Source organism: Nicotiana tabacum, chromosome 13 (assembly GCF_000715075.1).
Source record: "Nicotiana tabacum cultivar K326 chromosome 13, ASM71507v2, whole genome shotgun sequence".
In the NCBI taxonomy this organism is placed as follows: Eukaryota; Viridiplantae; Streptophyta; class Magnoliopsida; order Solanales; family Solanaceae; genus Nicotiana; species Nicotiana tabacum.
In genome coordinates, this window is record NC_134092.1 from 89,257,574 (window position 1) to 89,276,489 (window position 18,916).

The following is an 18,916-nucleotide window of genomic DNA, read 5'->3' on the forward strand; positions in this document are numbered from 1 at the left end:
AAGCTGCCCTTCATATTGCATCAAATTCGGTGTTCCATGAGAGGACTAAGGACATTGAGATTGACTGTCACTTCGTTGGAGTAAAGATACTCTTAGGAGATATTGTTACAAAGTTTGTGTAGTCAAATGATCAGCTTGTAGATATTTTCACCAAGTCTCTTACTGGTCCGCGAATTAGTTACATTTGTAGCAAGCTCGGCACATATGATTTATATGCGCCGACTTGAGGGGGAGTGTTAGATAGTTTATGTATATATTAGTATGCTTAGCCCCACATTGGAATTGTAGTATGTATTTTGTAGAGTGTAGCTATAAATAAGCTCCTCGTATTATAGTAAAAGAATATGTATCAATAATATATATTTTCCCGTGCTATTTCTCACAACCATAATTTCAAGAACAGGATTTATATTAGTCTTCAACATGTTATACAATCTTGGTCAGTCCATGCTTTTGGAAACAACTTAGTCCGTACTGTGTGTGTTTATTACATCTATGGTGTTTCTTTTGCTCCTTCCTATTAACGGGCATATTCTAGGATGCAAGAATAGATTAAATTACAGGATGTATTGTATTCAAGCGCACTTGAATCCAATAATGACAGCGATTGACATTATGGATATCTGCCCCACACAAAGTCTAGTTTCCAATGCCTTTTTTATTTTCATTTGAGACACTCATGTCGCGATACTTGACACACCAGTTTGATATTTTTTTTCTTCTTTTCTTTGGGGTACAACGTGGATTCTCTAAAAGTATAAGTTGGAAGAATGGTGTCCATGTCTATGCTACTTACAGTTTCTTTATGCATCTCTTACATCAACTTGTGCTTTTAACTGAATAGGTATTTTCAGCACTCACAAGCGACGTAAGTATCAGCAGCAGAAATTAACTGCTAAACTTTATAATTTAAAATCGAATTATGAATTTTGTTAACTTGTGTATTTATTTCATTGATGTAGCACCCTTGGAGTGATACTGTAACAATGGCTATTGACTTGGAGGCCATGGGTGTTGGAGGGAAGTCAGGAATATTTCAGGTTAGTATCTACCCTATTACATTCCTTTTTAATCTCTATGTTTCATTTGATTACTGAACAGTTGGTGTATGGATGTGTATGAGATAAAGGAAGCTGCTGCTTTTCTTTTCTTTATCTCCAAAATTTTGGTGACGAGCTAATTTTGATCAAAGTTGCATCTATAGATTTCTCTATTTTTCGAGGATCATGATTGAACTTATTTGGGACAAAGGGAGGTCTTTTAGGCTCTTGCTCTTTTCAAAAATGTTTTTCGTCAATTGATCGGCATATAAGTTCCATTTCTGTTTATCTTTAATACTTATTTTTAGCTCTTATTACTCTTTAATTAACAGGCTGGTCCTCAGCCATGGGCAATTGAAAATTTTGCCTTGGCAGCAAAATATCCATCTGGCCAAATAGTTGCACAGGTCAGTTTGCATTATCCAAAGAGAATTTTTTTTATTTGAAATCTTTGTTGTACCATTCATGTTAGTAACTCCTCCAGGTTGAGGTTCTGAACTTACATTTCACTGTCTTTAGTGCTGCAGGACGTATTTAAATCCGGGGCAATAAAATCTGCTACCGATTTCCAAGTGTACCAAGAGCTTGCCGGTCTTTCTGGTCTGGACTTTGCATATGCTGATAATACTGCCGTATACCACACAAAGGTATTCACTATGCCACCCAATGACTAGTGCAGGATAAACTAGTATACTACCTTACTGGCAATCAATGGTATCTCTACTAATAGTGCCCTAAGAAAGGAAAGCTTGCAACGCTTTTAATTCAGATAGTATGCTAGTCATCAAACTTTTCCATAGTTTATGAACAATTTGTTGTCTGACTTGGAATTTTGACATTTTTGAATAAGTCTGAGACCTTAAAAGAGAAGCTTCTGTAATTTTGTTGCATCAGTAATTGTGCAATGATTTTGTTGCAGTTGAGGGCCCCATGTTTCGTGACATGTCAACAGAACATATTAGCTCATTCTATGGCTGATGCACATAGTTATCCGTGACTTTCTCCGGACCTAGGAGCACTAAGTGTTTCAAGCATCATAATGTATGAAAGTACTTGTTTTATCATACTGTATGAAGCATTCAGAAAGAAAGCTGATTAGATCTTCTAGTATTATCTTTTTTACCAAATCTATAAAAGGAAGCTGCTGATGAGACTGTGAACTTCATTATGAACACTTTTCTAATTTGCGTATTGGAAATGAATTCCAGGGACCTCTTTTTCTATTTATGGTGATAAAAACAATATCAGGAGTGTCCAGTGTTATTAAAAGTAATTGATCCGTCACTTAAACTGATGAGGTCATGCAAAATGATGGGTCTTTGGTTTGTACGGGTGAACAAAACAACTACAAAGAAGAATGCACTTCCCACAGTAGGGCGCAAAGCAATTCGAGCAAGAAGCCGTCCCTTCTTTGATTTTGATTTAACGGATAGAGGAAAAGGAGGATAGCGTAGGGCCTTTTGCTAATTACAACAACAACAACAAGAACCCAGTATAATCCCACTAGTGGGGTCTGGGGAGGGTAGTGTGTACGCAGACCTTACCCCTACCCTAGGGTAGAGAGGCTGTTTCCGATAGACCCTCGGCTCCCTCCCTCCAAGAACTTCCCACCTTGCTGCTAATTGAATATTATAATTCCTCCCGGGATGTGTCAGTTCAAGCTGATTATCAATATCGTTACTAAAGAAGTTATATATATAAATGGCTACGTAATATTGAATATTGAATCTTTAATATTTTCTTTTGATGGGGTTGTTGAATTAACATTTTAATGATATCTAATTGAGTTGTGGGATTAATATTTTCATGGTTGCACATTGGAAATCGAAATATGTAATTAGTTTTTATGTTATAAGCTATGTCCCCATTGTTAGGTAATTTTTATAAATTGTGCGCTTTAGTTCAAAGAAGTGTGCGTTTCTTCTCGCTTAAAACCACAGGAGGCTTGTCACTTGTTTGAGCTTTTTTGCTTTTAAAAACAAGGGGAGAGTCTGTTATTTTATCTTACAAAAATGGTACTTTGTGCGTGCAGAATGACAAATTAAAGCTTTTGAAGCCTGGTTCTCTTCAACATCTTGGAGAAAATATGCTTGCTTTTCTGCTTAAGGTTGCAACTTCTGCTCATCTTCCCAAAGGCAAGGCGACAGATTCCCGTGGAAAATCTGACCAGGATACTGCTATATATTTTGACATTTTGGTATGTTTACGAACTGCAATTTTATTGTTTAACCTTTTGATTTTGGGGTTGTTAAATGTTTGATAAATTTTTCTTACCTCGCAATTTGGTGTCTACTGCAGGATGAATTATAGTATTATTGATGAAATAAAATAGAAAAAAAGATGGGTACCTTAGATCCTATAATAACCAGTCAGATGAGGACTTGACTTTTGTGATCATTTGATAACTACTTAGAAAGCCTTTTGCTTGATTGATAGTTCTGGAGACATTATTTGCTTTCATTTTGGTAATCACCTAGGTCAATTTATGATAATTTTCTCACAATGTTGAGTATAATGGGACTTTTTCACCAGGGCGCATTTTACAATTGAACCTAAATGTGATAAAAAAGGGCAAGGGGTTCCATCATATCGTTGCTTGGATGTGGCAGTATTTCTAAATTATTGAATATTAGATGAAACGGAAACAGCGTGAGACGGATAATGAGGATTCATATATACGATCCCAATTAGTTTTGGATTGAGGTGTAATAGTATTAGTTGCTGTTTGATAAAGTGCATAGGCAACAAGGATATAGAATATGAATTTTGACTTGGGTTACGAATTACTTTGACATCTCTTCCGATGGAAACATCACATTTAGGCCTCATTTGTTTTTATTAAGACTAGTCTCAAGTTCGCGCGATGTGCGTGTATCTTGTCTCGATGAGTATAAATTTATTTAAAAATTATGCTTGAGTTATAAAATAAAAGTGTAAAGTTCCTGAATCATTAGTCAATAATTTAACTTAAAATTTGTTCCAAATTTATAGTATCATACCTTCATATTTCGTAAGTTATCATACTTCTTTTTCAGTTTCAGCAAAAATACATAATCCTTAAAAACTTATATAGTGCTGAAGGAAAAAACTTAAAACATAACAACAATAATTTACGAATTTCAAATGAACACAAAACCAAAATGCAACAAAAATCAGAAAAATACATTCAAAAAGGATATTGAAACAAGCTAGTGAAGGAAAAGAGTTCAAGTTTAATATGAAAATATATTTTAGTGAATATATACAATTCAAAAGTAGCATGGAAGGAATTTATATGGTTATTATACATTATTCATATAAGAACATAATTTATATAAGGTTAAATTTTAGTTAATTTTGGTTAAATTTAATTAATTTCAAAATCTTAAAATGTAAGAACTTAGATCAAATAAGGAGAATTTAGTTAAAAAATATTTAGTTGATCTCAAAATACCATATTAGAGAAAACAACATTAAAGAATTATACTTAGTTTTCGATGAAAATTTTATGTCCCAAGACTACTTTTTACCCGTCTTCTTGACAAGTAGTGGCATCCAACGCTTAGCCTTAATTTGTTTTCCAACTTTTAGTACTACTAATTCTACTTATGTTACATATTTCAATTAGGAAAGAATTTATGTAAGGTAAATCTTAATCGATTTTAAGGTCCTAAATATTTCAAACAAAGAAAGATTTGATAACCAAAATTTTAGTTGATATCAAAGTCCTAAATTTTAGGAATATAACTTAAATTACAATTTTTTCACATGCGAAATCTATTTATAAAGGATAAAAAAGGTGAACAATATTTCGTTAAGGGTCTTCGTGCTTTTAATATAGTATAGATTAAGACGTCTGAATTTGAATATACAACTAAATAATTAATATGGTGTCTCTGGATCTGAACACTGAATGATTAAGACTGTTTGTTTTTAGTATCTGAATATGTACAGTTTATCTATATTTAAACATAGCATATATAAAATTCAAATAAAATAGTTAATTAACATTATTTCAAATTCTAATGTTCAAACATTAAAAACAAATTTCTAATAACGAAAATATAAAACTATCAAGCATTTCCTCTTCCTTGCATTAGCTGAAGTGCAAGTTCTTCACGCATATTATTCATAAATTGCGAATTTCAGCTGTCTATCTGGGTCCATTTGTTTCATCCAATACTTGTTCGTGTTCTCCTTCTTCCTCAAATATTACTTGAGGTAAATCATATTTGATTAAACAAGTCATCATTTAGTCGCTCTTTTATGATAAAATTATGAATTGCAAAACTAGCAATAACAACATCTCTTTGGACATCAATAGAATATGGAGCCATCTTGTCCAATATTGGGAATCTTGCTTTTAAAACTCCATAAGCACGTTCAATAAAATTTCTGTGTTGGGCATGAGCATGGTTAAACTTTTCCTCCTTATTTATGGCCTACGACGATAATCTCCTAACCAATATCGAATGTTACGATATGGTGCTAGAAATCCTCGAGTGTTAGGGTATGCCGCATCGCATAAATAGTATTTGTTTGTCATCAAAATAAAAGGTTAAATGGACATAATAAACATCTAACTTATTATTTCACAATAGCTTAATAAGTTGTATCACTTACTAGAAGGAGGAAATGGAAAGCCATTATCTGGATTAGATGCGATCTCTGTTAGAACACATACATCGTGTGCTACCCCTTCCCATCCAGCATAAACATAAGTGAAGACCATGTTAAAATCACATATAGCTAAAACATTCTGATAACTGTAAACAATTTGTTGATTAGCTTGAATAACTGCATGTACTAATGTCCCGTCAAGTGCACCTATTGCTCCCTGCAAATAAATAAAATTTTTAATGTTAAAAGTTATGAAATTTTTTCTTACGAAGATATTAAATAATTTTATAACAAATAATACTTTAAAAACTTTTCGTAATTTTTTATAAGCACCGGGAATATGTGAATTTGAATCGGATGTTGTAGATGATATCATCTTTTTCGCAAATTTCTTCATTGCTTCAAGAACCTCGTGAAAATATTTGTGAACCGTTTGCAAAGAATGTTGGAATCTTCTCTTGATAACCACAAAACGCTCATTATGACCTATAATAGTCAGAAATATTGCTATCTTTTCTTCGACAGAAATATGTTTGCTATCTACGAGCCATCCTTTATGTCTAAAATGTTGACATAGCCGAACATATGCATCACGAGACATGCGCATCAATTCTAAACATTGTCGACTAAAGCCGAACAATAATTATAATGTGTACTTTTCACTAGATAAAGATGATGTTAAATCTTTATTTCTTTGGATATTCTTGAGTCTAAAATGATTTCTACACCAATACAACCTCATCAACCATAATATTTGATCTTCAGTGTCCATGTCTAACCTGTTTTAACTGTTAGTTTACATATATGTATAGTGTAGTCTTGTCCACATTGGAAGAGGAGTAATATCTCCTTGTAGTGTATAGCTATAAATAGGGACCTCTTGTATTGTGTTTATCATCCAATATTAATAACATATTTTCTCCCGTGCCTTCTCACATGGTATCAGAGCATTAGTGAGAAAAGATTGCTGTGCGTCATTCCAGCCTTAACCGGGAAGAAAAAACTTAATCATCGTGCAATTTTTTCCGGTGACCTAAGGCTTGTCTAAGTGAAAGTCACTTTCTGTCGGTGTTGTGCTAAAACCAACACCACCACGAGGTAGATTACCCTCCGACGACTAACCCCTGAAAATTTATCCGGCAGAAAAGCCGCCACGCACCGACAACAACTTTTCCGGCTAGGGTTTTGGCCACTTTCCGGCCATTTTTTCGCGAAGCTTCTTCAGGACAGTCTGCTCTCCTCGAAATTCCGAGCCTACCCATCTAATTCAAATCAAATTCCGACCACTTTTATATTTTCCGGCGTGAACAGTGACCTTTCCGGCCATGTTTTGAAAACATTTCTTCGGGACAGCTTGCTCGCAAGGGAATTCCGAGTCTATCCATCCTGGTTACGACAAATTCCGACAACTTTGAAATTTTCCGGCGAGCTACAGTGTTTCCAGCGTAAAACAATGTTTCCGGCGCAGAACATTGTTCTGTTTTACTGCTGTAAACAGTGTTTTTCAAGCTATTTCTTCAGTTTTCTCACAGGAGTTACTTATTTCCACTATTTCAAGTTAACCCTACTACTACAAATTGTAGTGACATGGGAACCGATGCTTTTAATAGTCAGATGGTTTCTTTAGCAGATTATATTGAGTTCCTTCAGTACAAAGCATGTAAGCAGACATCTTCTGAGATAGCTTTTGTTATTCAAACAGGTAATAGCGTGACTTGTTTCTCTCATCCTCCGAGTCTTGGGTCATCGATTCAGGTGCATCAGATCATATTTCTGGTAACAAATCTCTTTTCACTACTATTTCGTATTCTCAGTCTCTTCCAAAAGTCACAATGGCCAATGGGTCTCAAACCATGGCAACTGCAATAGGTCAAGCAAGCCCACTTCCTTCCTTACCTTTAGATTCAGTCTTTTATGTTCCCAATAGTCCTATTAATCTCATAACTGTTAGTCGCTTAGCCAAATCACTTAAATGCGCTGTTTTATTTCTTGATGACCAAGTTTTTATATAGGAATGCAGGACGGGGCAGATCATTGGTACCGGGCGTGTATCAAACGGACTTTATTACTTTATCCTTGCTAAATCACATGGACTCACATCTTGTCTTCCTTCTACAACTTGTCTTTTTACTGATTCACCAGATTTATTACATAAACGGTTGGGACATCCCAGTTTGTCAAAATTTCAGAAAATGGTATCTGGTTTATATCACTTGTCAGCTTTAGAGTGTGAGTCATGTCAGCTCGGTAAGCGTACTCGCCAGTGTTGTGAAGAGCGTGAAGCGAGGAAAAGCGACAACCCCCATTTCGGTTAAAGCGAGAAGCGAAGCGCTCGCTTTTTTGAAGTGAAGCGGAATTTAAAAAAAAATTAAAATAAATACTGCATAGACAACACATGTAATTGTAAGCAAATGTTCAATATTTCAATGTAAAACCTAAAGAGTAGCATCAATTAAAGCACAAAATGAGCATCCCATTCTTCTACAAGATTGTCAAATTCTTGTATTCCACTATCATTATTATATTGCTCGTCATCTTCTTCAACTTCTTTTTTTTCATCAACTAGGAAGAGCAGTATTGGCATCAATTCTGAGAAAGAACTGAAGGTAAAAAAGGCAAAATATGGTTCTGTTAAAAACTAGACAGAGAAAGAAGAACCGAAGGATTGGCATCAATTCTGAGAAAGAACCGAAGGTAAAAAAAAAATTTCGCCAGCATTTCGCTGCTATTTGGACGTTGAAACAGTGAAAGAAAAAGAAAAGAAGAAGAAGAAGAAGGAAAATCATCACATACCTGTTGTTGCTGAATCTCTGTTGAAGACTTGAACTTGAAGTTGAAGAAGAAGAACCCTAGTCTCCTTTTAGTCGTCTCTGTTGAAGACTTGAACTGAAAACCCTCCGTTTTTTAATTAAATAGCCTAGCTTCTGTTTAAAACAAAGAAGCACCCGCTTCCATCGCTACACTTTGCTTGGTCGCTTCTCGCTTTTTAGCGGGAAGCGGTCGCTTTTTAATACCTGAGTCGCTTCGCATGGGGGAAGTGGGTTCTGCTTCACATCGCATCGCTTCTCGCTTTAAGCGAGGAAGCGACCGCTTTCTCTAACACTGATACTCGCTCCCATTTCCCTCGGCGTCTTGATAATCGAGCAGAGTCACCTTTTACTTTAGTCCATTCAGATGTTCGGGGTCCTAGTCGGGTCAGTTCCACCTTGGGATTTCGCTACTTTGTCAGTTTCATTGATGATTATTCCAGGAGCACTTGGATATTTTTGATAAAAAATCGATCTGAGCTGTTTTGTATTTTCCAGATCTTTCACGCTGAAATTCAAAATCAATATGGGGTTTCTATTCGCACATTTCGTAGTGATAATGCCCGAGAGTATTTGTCTTCCCCATTTCAGCAGTTTATGAAATCTCATGAGATTATTCATCAAACATCTTGTCCGTACACATCTAAACAAAATGGGGGTAGCTGGAAGAAAGAATAGACATCCTATTGAAATTGCTCGTACCCTACTCATACAATCTCATGCTCCGTTGCGTTTTTGGGGGATGCAGTTCTTACATCTTGCTATCTTATTAATCGTATGCCATCTTCAGCTATCCAGAACCAAGTTCCATTCTCTGTCATGTTTCTCCACTTACCTTTGTTCTCTCTTCCGCCCCGTATCTTTGGAAGCACTTGTTTTGTCCATAACCTTACTCTAGGAACAGATAAGTTAGCTCCTCGTGCTCTTAAATGCGTATTTCTGGGTTTCTCGAGAACACAAAAGGGGTATCAATGCTACTCTCCTGACCTCCACCGGTACCTTATGTCCGTTGATGTTACCTTCTTTGAAACCCAATCATACTTCACAGTCAGGTCATCACTTAGATATTTCTGATGTATTACCAGTTTCATCGTTTAGAGATTCAGTCACTCCAGCTCCACCACCTATAGCTCCAGTTCCATCGCCTACAGCTCCAGTTGTAACTCCACCACTTATAGCTCCAGTTCCTCCATATAATCCAGTTCAACCTTTTGCAGCTCTACCACTCTTGACTTATCATCGTCGTCCAAATCCAGCATCAGGCCCAGATGATTCACGTCCCGCATCAGATTCTGCACCTACTGCGGACTTGTCTACTCTTAGTCAACCAATTGCACTCCGCAAAGGTGTACGATCCACACTTAATCCTAATCCCCACTACGTCGGTTTAAGTTATCATCGTCTGTCGTCACCTCATTATGCTTTTTTATCTTCTCTGTCCACAGGATGGTGACATGCTATGATTGACGAGATGTCTGCTTTACATGCGAGTGGCATTTGAGAGCTTGTTCCTCTTCCTGCAGGTAAGTCTACTGTTGGTTGTCGTTGGGTTTATGAAGTCAAAGTTAGCCCGGGTGGCCAGGTTGATCGGCTTAAGGCTCGTCTTGTTGCAAAAGGATATACTCAGATTTTTGGGCTTGATTATAGTGATACTTTCTCTTCCGTGGCTAAAGTAGCATTTGTTCGTCTCTTTTTGTCCATGGTTGCTGTACGTCATTGGCCTCTTTATCAGTTAGACATTAAGAATGATTTTCTCCACGGTGATCTTGAGGAAGAAGTTTATATGGAGCAACCACCTGGTTTTGTTGCTCAGGGGGAGTTTAATGGTTGTGTGTGCAGATTGCGCATGTCACTATATGGTTTGAAACAGTCCCCTCGAGCTTGGTTTGGTAAGTTCAACACAATTATTCAGGAGTTCGACATGACTTTTAGTGAGGCTGATCACTCAGTGTTTTATCGGCATTCTGCTCCTAATCTGTGTATTTATCTAGTGGTTTATGTTGATGATATTGTTATTACTGGCAATGATCAGGATTGTATTACTAATCTGAAGCAGCATCTCTTTCAGCACTTCCAGACTAAGGATCTGGGCAGATTGAAGTATTTTCTAGGTATTGAGGTCGCTCAATCTAGCTCAAGTATTGTTATTTCACAGCGGAAGTATGCCTTAGACATTCTCGAGGAGACTGGAATGATGGGTTGCAGACCTATTGACTCTCCTATGGATCCGAATGCTAAGCTTCTGCCTGGACAAGGGGAGCCTCTTAGAGACCCTACGAGATATAGGAGGTTGGTTGGCAAATTGAATTACCTCACAGTGACAAGACCTGACATTTCTTTTCCGGTGAGTGTTGTAAGTTAGTTTATGGATTCTCCCTGTGATAGTCACTGGGATGCAGTTGTTCGCATTCTTCGGTATATAAAGTCAGCTCTAGGCAAAGGATTACTATTCGAGGATCGAGGTCACGAGCATATTGTTGGGTATACAGATGCTGATTGGGCAGGATCACCTTTTGATAGACGTTCTACGTCTGGATATTGTGTTCTAGTTGGAGGTAATTTGGTCTCGTGGAAGAGCAAGAAACAGAATGTAGTTGCTCGATCTAGCGTCGAAGCCGAATATCGGGCCATGGCTATGGCAACGTGTGAGTTAGTTTGGGTCAAGCAGTTGCTCAAGGAGTTAAAGTTCGGAGAAATCAGCAAGATGGAACTGGTGTGTGATAACCTAGCTGCTCTTCATATTGGGTCAAATCCGGTGTTCCATGAGAGGACTAAACACATTTAGATCGACTGTCACTTTGTAAGAGAAAAAATACTTTCAGGAGATATTGTTACAAAGTTTGTAAAGTCGAATGATCAACTAGCAGATATTTTCAGTAAGTCTCTTACTGGTTCTCGTATTAGTTACATGTGTAACAAGCTCGGTACATATGATGTGTATGCACTGGCTTGAGGGGGAGTGTTAGTTTACAGATATGTATAGTGTAGTCTTGTCCCACATTGGAAGAGGAGTAATATCTCCTTGTAGTGTATAGTTATAAATAGGGACCTCTTGTATTGTATTTATCATCCAATATCAATAACATATTTTCTCCCGTGCCTTCTCATATTAACAAAGAAAATGAATAATACACAATAGTAAGCATAACATTGTATGTATTTGAAAAACATAAGAAGTTACATAACCACAATAAATTAATTAGTAAAACAATGCCATACTCAGACATTTAAAAAAGGTATATCACACAAAAAAATATTGCACAACCATAATTTGATATTAAAAAATTAAATAAGCATAATAGATACTAGTTGAAAAAAACAAGGAAGGTTCCACATTATTATTAACGTCTGAAGAATAATCTAGCTAATTAGCAAAATCAAAAAATTCCCATTTTTTTCCCCGTGGCCTTAATCCAACTCTCTAATTTGTTGACTTCTGTAATTTTCATCCATGCTTTCCTATAGCTTTCACCTTCACAAAGTATACTAACAGTTGCACTGTATAGTGGTTCTTCCCATTCAAGTGCTTCTAATTTTTCCATACATTCCTCAATGTGAGGCCCGATAGGATATGTATAGCTTGGACTCCAACCATGAATTCCTGTTGCAGTAGAACCCTCAAAAAGTTTTGTACAAAGATCAGGGAAGGATAGAGGTGAAGTCTTCAATGCCTTTGCTTTTGGATGAGCCTGTAATAAATAGATTTTTAATATGCACGTCTTTTTCTTTACAGAAAAAAAAAAAGAAAAGTTAAATTACTAGATAATAAACTAACCTTTATGTACTCATCCCACTCACTATTAGACATTAGAATGGTATTGGTTGCTGGGTCATAAATATTGCCAGTCTTTTTAGTTATTGGCAACCAAGCTTGATACTTTTCTTTTAGATAATCATAATGATTCTTCATCTGCTTTTGTGTGACGCTAAAGCCATGAGAAATCTCCAAAACTAGTTTAACCTTGTTCCATAAATCTGCCTTCAAACTACTTCCAAGTCTCCCGTTTAAGGATATTTCTTGAATACAACTTTCTAAAAAGGTTTTTACTACATCCATATTTTTCTAACTCACCCTTGAATTTTCACTAGATTGTTCCATAGCTGAAATATAAAATAATAATGATTATAAAAAATGAACTGATGAAAATAAAAATAACAAAGCTGAGACAATCAATAAAAACAATCAAAAACAGAAAAAGAGCTTTATATTTAGCAGAAAAAATCTGTAGAAGCAGAAACAACTTTAAGACAGCCGGTCACAGTTTTTTCACTTATCCGATACTGCTGAAACTTCAATAATCCGAACTATACATTCGTTATTTCATTAAAACTGCATAATTCTTCATCTTGTCTCAACAAATTAATGCAAGATCCAAATAAGGAGAGCAACAATATACCACAAAGACTTTAGTAAAAGGTGTTTTTGTTCGTTTTATACATATTACTCGAAGCATCTATACCTTTGAGACCATGCACAACATCTGTATAAATTAGATGCTTCCATTATATTTGCCTAGCCTATATGATAACGACAAGATCGGGAATCCAAACTAGAGTAAGAATTTGAAAAGTAAATGCGGAAGCAATAACAATAAGGAATTGAACAACTAGAACTAAAGGGCAGAAAATAAAGGATATGGGAAAATTCAAGGAAAGAATTCCAAAGAACGTCCAAGAACGCAAGTTCTATAGCCTTGACAAGATCAAAGCAACAACGTCTTGATTTATTGAAGAAATCAAACGCCTTTACTTAAAAGCAAATCAAAACAATAGATTCGGATCTTGACCGATTTACGAGTAACTTGAGACAACAATTAATAACTAGTATTAATCGCCTTCTGAGAATACCACAAAGGAATCAAAGATATCACAATAAAGAAGTAATCTTACTACCTTGAACTATGAACTAGTAAAGGTTGAAAGATAAATCTCAAAGCACAAGTAACAAAGGTTCAAAAGAACTCTCAAAGTATGATATACTTAATCAATAATAAAGTGTCTCAATGAATGCGAAGAACTCCTTATTTATAGGAGTACTAAGGCACAAAAAGTCCTTAAAATTAAGTAGGGTGGTTGCTAAGGCATAAAAAGTCATTACAATTAGGTAAGGTGGTTGCTAAGGAGTAAGAAAAGTCATTACAATTAGGTGGGGGCGGCCAAATCCCTTTGGGGCAGATTTGGACCTTAAAACTACTAGTTTGGGCCATTGATTTGGACTCCAATTGGGCTCCTTTTGAAACACCCCCTTTTGGACCTCTTTTAAGCTCATTTTGAGCCCCTTTGGTGGACTTCAAGGGCTGATTTGGTGGCCCAATCTTCCTCCTCTTGGACTTCAATTTGGATCACCAAATAATTGTAAAACTTGGATAATTCATCTACTTTGGGCTTGAGCTCTTCCTCTACAATTAAAAGCTTCTTTATTTGCCATTGAAGTCCAACAACCTTAGAGTGCAACTCTTTAGCTTGAGATCTTGTAAATGGCCTTGGAGCTTCCAAAACTCTATCCTTGTCCTTGATGCTATCACTATAGTTCATCACTAAGAATAAATATTCTCTTCTCTGTTTCTAGCTTCTGCCTCCCTACCCTGGGTAGAAGTAAGGTCTGCGTACACTCTACCCTCCCCAGACCCCATTAGTGGGATTCTATTGGGTTGTTGTTGTTGTTGTTGTTTGTCTGTTTCTAGCTTCTCTTCAGTAGAAAAATAATGGCTAAGAGCAGGAAAATAAAAACCAGTCCACTGGAGTCATAGGGTAGGCAACTAAAGTAAAAAAATATGATACCTATTTCAACTTCTTGAAAATGCATCATACTCTCAATGTGCATTTACAAAATTCTGCTTTTTACTAAACTTAAAGTCATGACTGCATAGTAGTTATACTTAATGTTTGTTTATCTTGTTTTATATTTCTGCCCCATATTGATATTGTGTATGGCAAGATTGGGAAAAGCAGGTTCCTTCTTTTTAACTTTTTTTTTTTTTTTTTCATAGTTTCGTCGTTTCTTATTCTCAGTATTCTAGTGATTGAAAATCTTGCAATGGACTGTGCAGGCAAAGAAGGCAAGAGAAAGAATACACGAAGAAAGATCTTAGGAATACTAGTAATAAAGAAATATACCATTTTATAACATATTATTCGAAGAGAATGAATAGAGGGGACTAATTCAAAGAAGAAATAAGAACCACATTGGCTTAAATAAAATTAATATTCACTTAGTTGACAGCACGTTTAGGATCTATTTTATGCTATTGGCTATAAACTCAAATCAGATTAGCTGCAAATCCCATACTTTATATTATCCCAAATTCAAAAAGTAATCAATGTATGAAGGTGCACATGCAAAAGGGATATAATGAGAGCCTTTGAATCTGTTTTCAATTTTGACTACATATTTTACACACAAGACACAAAAAGAGACAGCTACTAAGGTCTAAGGTCCGACTCAAGTTCAAATACTAATGCTCGAGTTCCATGTGATATTGCCGACTCACCAACACATGAGTTTCAAATTGTCATTTCACGAAGAGGAATAGAAAGTTTAGTAAAAAAAGACGCTCATGAGATAAGGGCGAGAAGAAAGTTTATAAGTTCTTTCAGAGAATAAAAAAGTAAAACTTTTACATCGGCGTTTTGTGCGCTATCGATTAGGCCGTCGTTAAAAAGTATTGAACAATTCTCCAAAGTGAGAAAAAGAGGAAGATATGCTACAATTAACATCAAATCTATATGTGGTACAGGGCATATTTTTTCGAGAATCTAATAGCTTCATAACAAATTAGTGAAATAGAAGAAGGCTAAGAGTCGCACATGAAACTGAGTCACTAATTTGATGTGCCTTAAGATAATTGAAGCCTACTTCACCCGATAGAATTATGAAACCAGAAATATAATGCTCATGTTATGATACTTATTAATGCTTGGGTTGAAAATTCACTTTCTGGAAAAATCGAAAACCCATTTGCTAAGATAATCCAGAGATAAACCTCAAAAATTTTGTAGAACTTTTTTCTAATTTTTCACTGTAGAATTAACTATTAGAGAATACGAATTGAAATCTTGAAACTCAAACAAGTATTTCACAGAATAATAGGCAAGCGTATTGCGAATCTCATAAAATAATAACACAAATACTTTCTAAAGGTTTTAGAACTTACCTGTTCAAGAGAAAACAAATTTGAGTAGACGATGATAGATGGAGAGTGAGAGAGGCGTGAAATTTACGCACAGAGATTGAAGAATTGAAGCGTGAAACTTTGCTAAAATAAAGCCTTATTGTTGAGCGAATCTTTGCGGAAATAAAGTCGTATCGTTTTTTCTAAAGAGTCTTAACGCTAGTAGAACTTTGTTATGGATCTGGCCGAATCAGATCCTTTCAGACCTATGAAAAGCTTTTAAAAGAGAAAAAAGAAATAGACTTAATGAGCTGGATCTGAATAATTAGAGTTAAGATTTTAAAAACAAATGCACTTAATGGACTAGATCTGAATGATTAAGATTCAGACCTCCATTAAGTGCAAACAAATGAGACCTTAGTAGTTTACAAGAGCAGTAAGATAATGTACCATATAGGATGATGATCTAACAACAATTTGGAAGTTAATCAACCCGACTACACAAGATAGATATTCTACATGAGGTTAACAAAAGAGTCACTGGTTATTGGCTTCAAGACAGAGACGAGTTGACTAGGGTCATAAGGTTAAGATAGGGCTAGACTTTCTCTCATGGACCTTTTTATACTATATTATGATATACAACCGCCATACAAAATGATTTTTCTGATGAATGAAGAAGATGTCGGAGCTTGTACTGAAAATTGATAAGATTATAGTGAGATTTTAGACAGCAGAATGTAGCATGTAGAATATTGAAAGTCAAGAGAAATGTTAAGAATAATGTGTAAAATATTTTCAATGAGTATACCATAATAATTTAGAACTCCAAGAATTAGAAAATTTTCTTTAATATCACGCAACTCAAAACTCATATGTAAGGAGCTTGTTTTAGACCACCAACTCAATAAGAGCTTTCTCCATCCCTTTCTCTGTTTTTACATGGTATTCAAGCCTCTACACTATTTAGAGCAAAAGTAGCTAAAGCCTATGGACAGTTTTTTTAAATGCGAAAAGCATAAAAAAGCGACAAGGTCAAGGGGGCATGAAGCAAAAAGCAAGAAGTGCATCTTTCTTCGAAGTGAAGTGCACAATTCATGACATTAAGAAAGTACCAAATATATATGAACTTATTACTATAATGATTAAATTGGAATTAAAATAACTAATTTCAGTATCTAATATTCCTTAATGACAATAGGAATCCGACTCCTCAAAGTTGAGAGTTAAAGAACTGATTGTTTCTTGCTGGGATCACTTTCTGCCTCATTGTTTGAAGCGCACACTTCTATGAAGCACATGGCTTCACCTATGAAGCGATGACATTTAATAACAGTGCCAATGGATGGGTGGCCTTATGCCACTTGCCCTGTCAATGTTTTTCCTTCTATCCCTTATCTCCAGTGACCATCATGGTTGTTCTCTCACTTCATTGACCACTAGGCCGCACCCTTAGTTTAAAAAAATGCTCTTCTTTTCCTTTCTATTTGTTTTTCTCCTATTCTGAAGGAAGAAAATTGGAACTTTTATAATGAAAATGTTGATGAAAATAATAGTAGCATTTTTGGAGCCAAATCCATCCTTGCTCTTTATAAGAATGTAAAATTCAATTTTGATTATTTAATTGAATGTTCATTGTTTAATTTGTGAGTAGAGTGTTTGTATAAAACACATAGATATTTATAGAATTTAAATTATTTGTATTAAAGTGTGTTCTTTTACAATGTGACTAAAAATTCATAGAGTTCAACTGTAATTAGATTTCATCCCTTGTTTTATCCATACATCATGTTGTGACTAAAGGTATTGGTAACTGTAAAAGCAGATATTTAGCTTAGAATTTGAGAAACAAGGGGGTAGATCGTGGGCCTAAGGTTTTGAGATAGAGAGAAGCCCTTTACAGCAAATACAACAACTACACCTTGGTCCTAAACAAGCCTGCTTTTCCTAATATAGGTTCCATTATCCATTTTCTTTTCTCCTTCCCAGAAAGAAAAATAACTCTTAATAAGGAAAGCTTTGATATGATTTCTACTCCGTGATAGAGGATGCCTTTGACTTGTTCTGGATTGGATGCAGATTAGAGCAATTTTCCTAGGAATGAAAATGCAAACAATAGCGCATGTTTGTGGTGCATTTCACTTGAGTGCTGTGCTAAAGTACTTCAACCCCTGGCGTACGCCTCTAGCTTATTCGAAGGATGTACTAAAATCCTTTCTTGATATGTAGAATAAGATAAAATGTTATTCCCAGTGGTAGCTTTAGCTTAAAAACCACTTTTTGCTTAGCTGTTTTTTCTGTTTTTCCATGTAGCTCAAGGTCATGATTATGTTTTGCTTTATCTTTTCCTTTGATTAATGAATTTATTTTCTCATCAGAAAGGACATATAGTTCCATACCATTGATATTTGCCTGAGATTTCCCGAATAATTTCTGGTCTCTAATCCACCTTGGAGTCAGAATTCCTGTCGATTAGGATCAGTGAGCATCAGACATCTATAGACTGAATCTATTGACAGAAGATTCACTGAACTGATGAGGGCAACGTTATTTATTTATTTATTATTTGATAAAAACAGGAAACTTATAATCAAGTCTCAGTTAGTGCTTTATGATAAATACTGGTAATTTCCTATTTAGAGTTTATATTGCATCATTTTTGCACGACAGCTTTCTAATGCTTGTAACTGATATTTCAGGGAACATACATGGTTGTGTTCCGTCAGCGTTTTGCCAGGATGCTCTACAATTCAGTGATATTGCAGTCAATTTTAATATGGACAACATCATTATTCATGGGTGGATATTCTGCCATGGTATCATTGGCCTTATCATCCTTGAGTCTCATTCTCATGTGGATATGTGCTATCGGTTTCTCCTTACTTGTTGCCTTTGTTCTTCCCCTCGTATCATCTTCGCCTATTCCCTTTGTTTCAAGTCCATGGCTAGTAGTTGGTTTGTTCGGTGCACCTGCGGTGCTCGGGGCATTCACTGGTCAACATGTGGGTTATCTCATTCTGGTGAAGTATCTGACAAAGACATTTTCGAGAAGAAACGTGAACCTGTCTTTCGTTGTGCAAGATGATCTGGCAAAGTTAGATGCTGAGAGATGGCTCTTTAAAGCTGGTTTGATGCAGTGGCTTGTTCTTTTGATTATGGGAAACTTTTACAAGATAGGATCTTCTTATTTGGCTCTTGTTTGGCTAGCCTCTCCTGCATTTGCATGTGAGTCCACATTTATTTCGTTCCTTGGCTTTGGCATTTATGATATGGACATGAGACCCCATAAGTCACCATGCACCCAATAATCTAGATTTTGTTAACCATATATTTTGGGCAGATTCTTGTAGTGTGGATA

General features: G+C 35.7%; 2 protein-coding genes across 4 annotated transcripts in view; one reads left to right on the forward strand and one right to left on the reverse strand.

Moving 5' to 3' along the window:
- Positions 1–18,916, forward strand: part of LOC107772037 (uncharacterized) — a 46,190-nt gene that overhangs the window by 8,398 nt on the left and 18,876 nt on the right. Inside the window, exons 5-10 of one of the 2 annotated variants that reach the window (XM_075228135.1) lie at positions 845–868; positions 963–1,040; positions 1,373–1,447; positions 1,568–1,687; positions 3,073–3,237; positions 18,258–18,783. In XM_075228135.1, the coding sequence (XP_075084236.1) occupies positions 845–868; positions 963–1,040; positions 1,373–1,447; positions 1,568–1,687; positions 3,073–3,237; positions 18,258–18,783 (988 nt within the window). The remainder of the gene's footprint in view (positions 1–844; positions 869–962; positions 1,041–1,372; positions 1,448–1,567; positions 1,688–3,072; positions 3,238–18,257; positions 18,784–18,916) is intronic. The other variant, XM_016591547.2, reaches the window with a different exon arrangement.
- Positions 11,764–14,057, reverse strand: LOC107772116 (L10-interacting MYB domain-containing protein-like). 2 transcript variants are annotated; one of them, XM_075228136.1, is made up of 3 exons: positions 13,340–14,057; positions 12,222–12,547; positions 11,764–12,135 (listed from the first exon to the last, which is right to left on the reverse strand). In XM_075228136.1, the coding sequence occupies exons 2-3, from the start codon at positions 12,501–12,503 to the stop codon at positions 11,824–11,826; spliced, it is 594 nt and encodes a 197-aa protein (XP_075084237.1). In that variant the 5' UTR covers positions 12,504–12,547; positions 13,340–14,057; the 3' UTR covers positions 11,764–11,823. The 2 variants fall into 2 exon arrangements, with proteins under 2 accessions (XP_075084237.1, XP_016447121.1); XM_016591635.2 differs by lacking the exon at positions 13,340–14,057 and having other exon boundaries at positions 12,222–13,327.

What these genes read in the sequence shown, in the direction of transcription:
- LOC107772116 (XM_075228136.1), bottom strand. Translation starts at nt 12,503, where the DNA reads ATGGATGTAGTAAAAACCTTTTTAGAAAGTTGTATTCAAGAAATATCC. An exon ending in AGTGGGATGAGTACATAAAG is followed by an intron (nt 12,136 to 12,221) that starts GTTAGTTTATTA and finishes TATTTATTACAG; the next exon opens with GCTCATCCAAAAGCAAAGGC.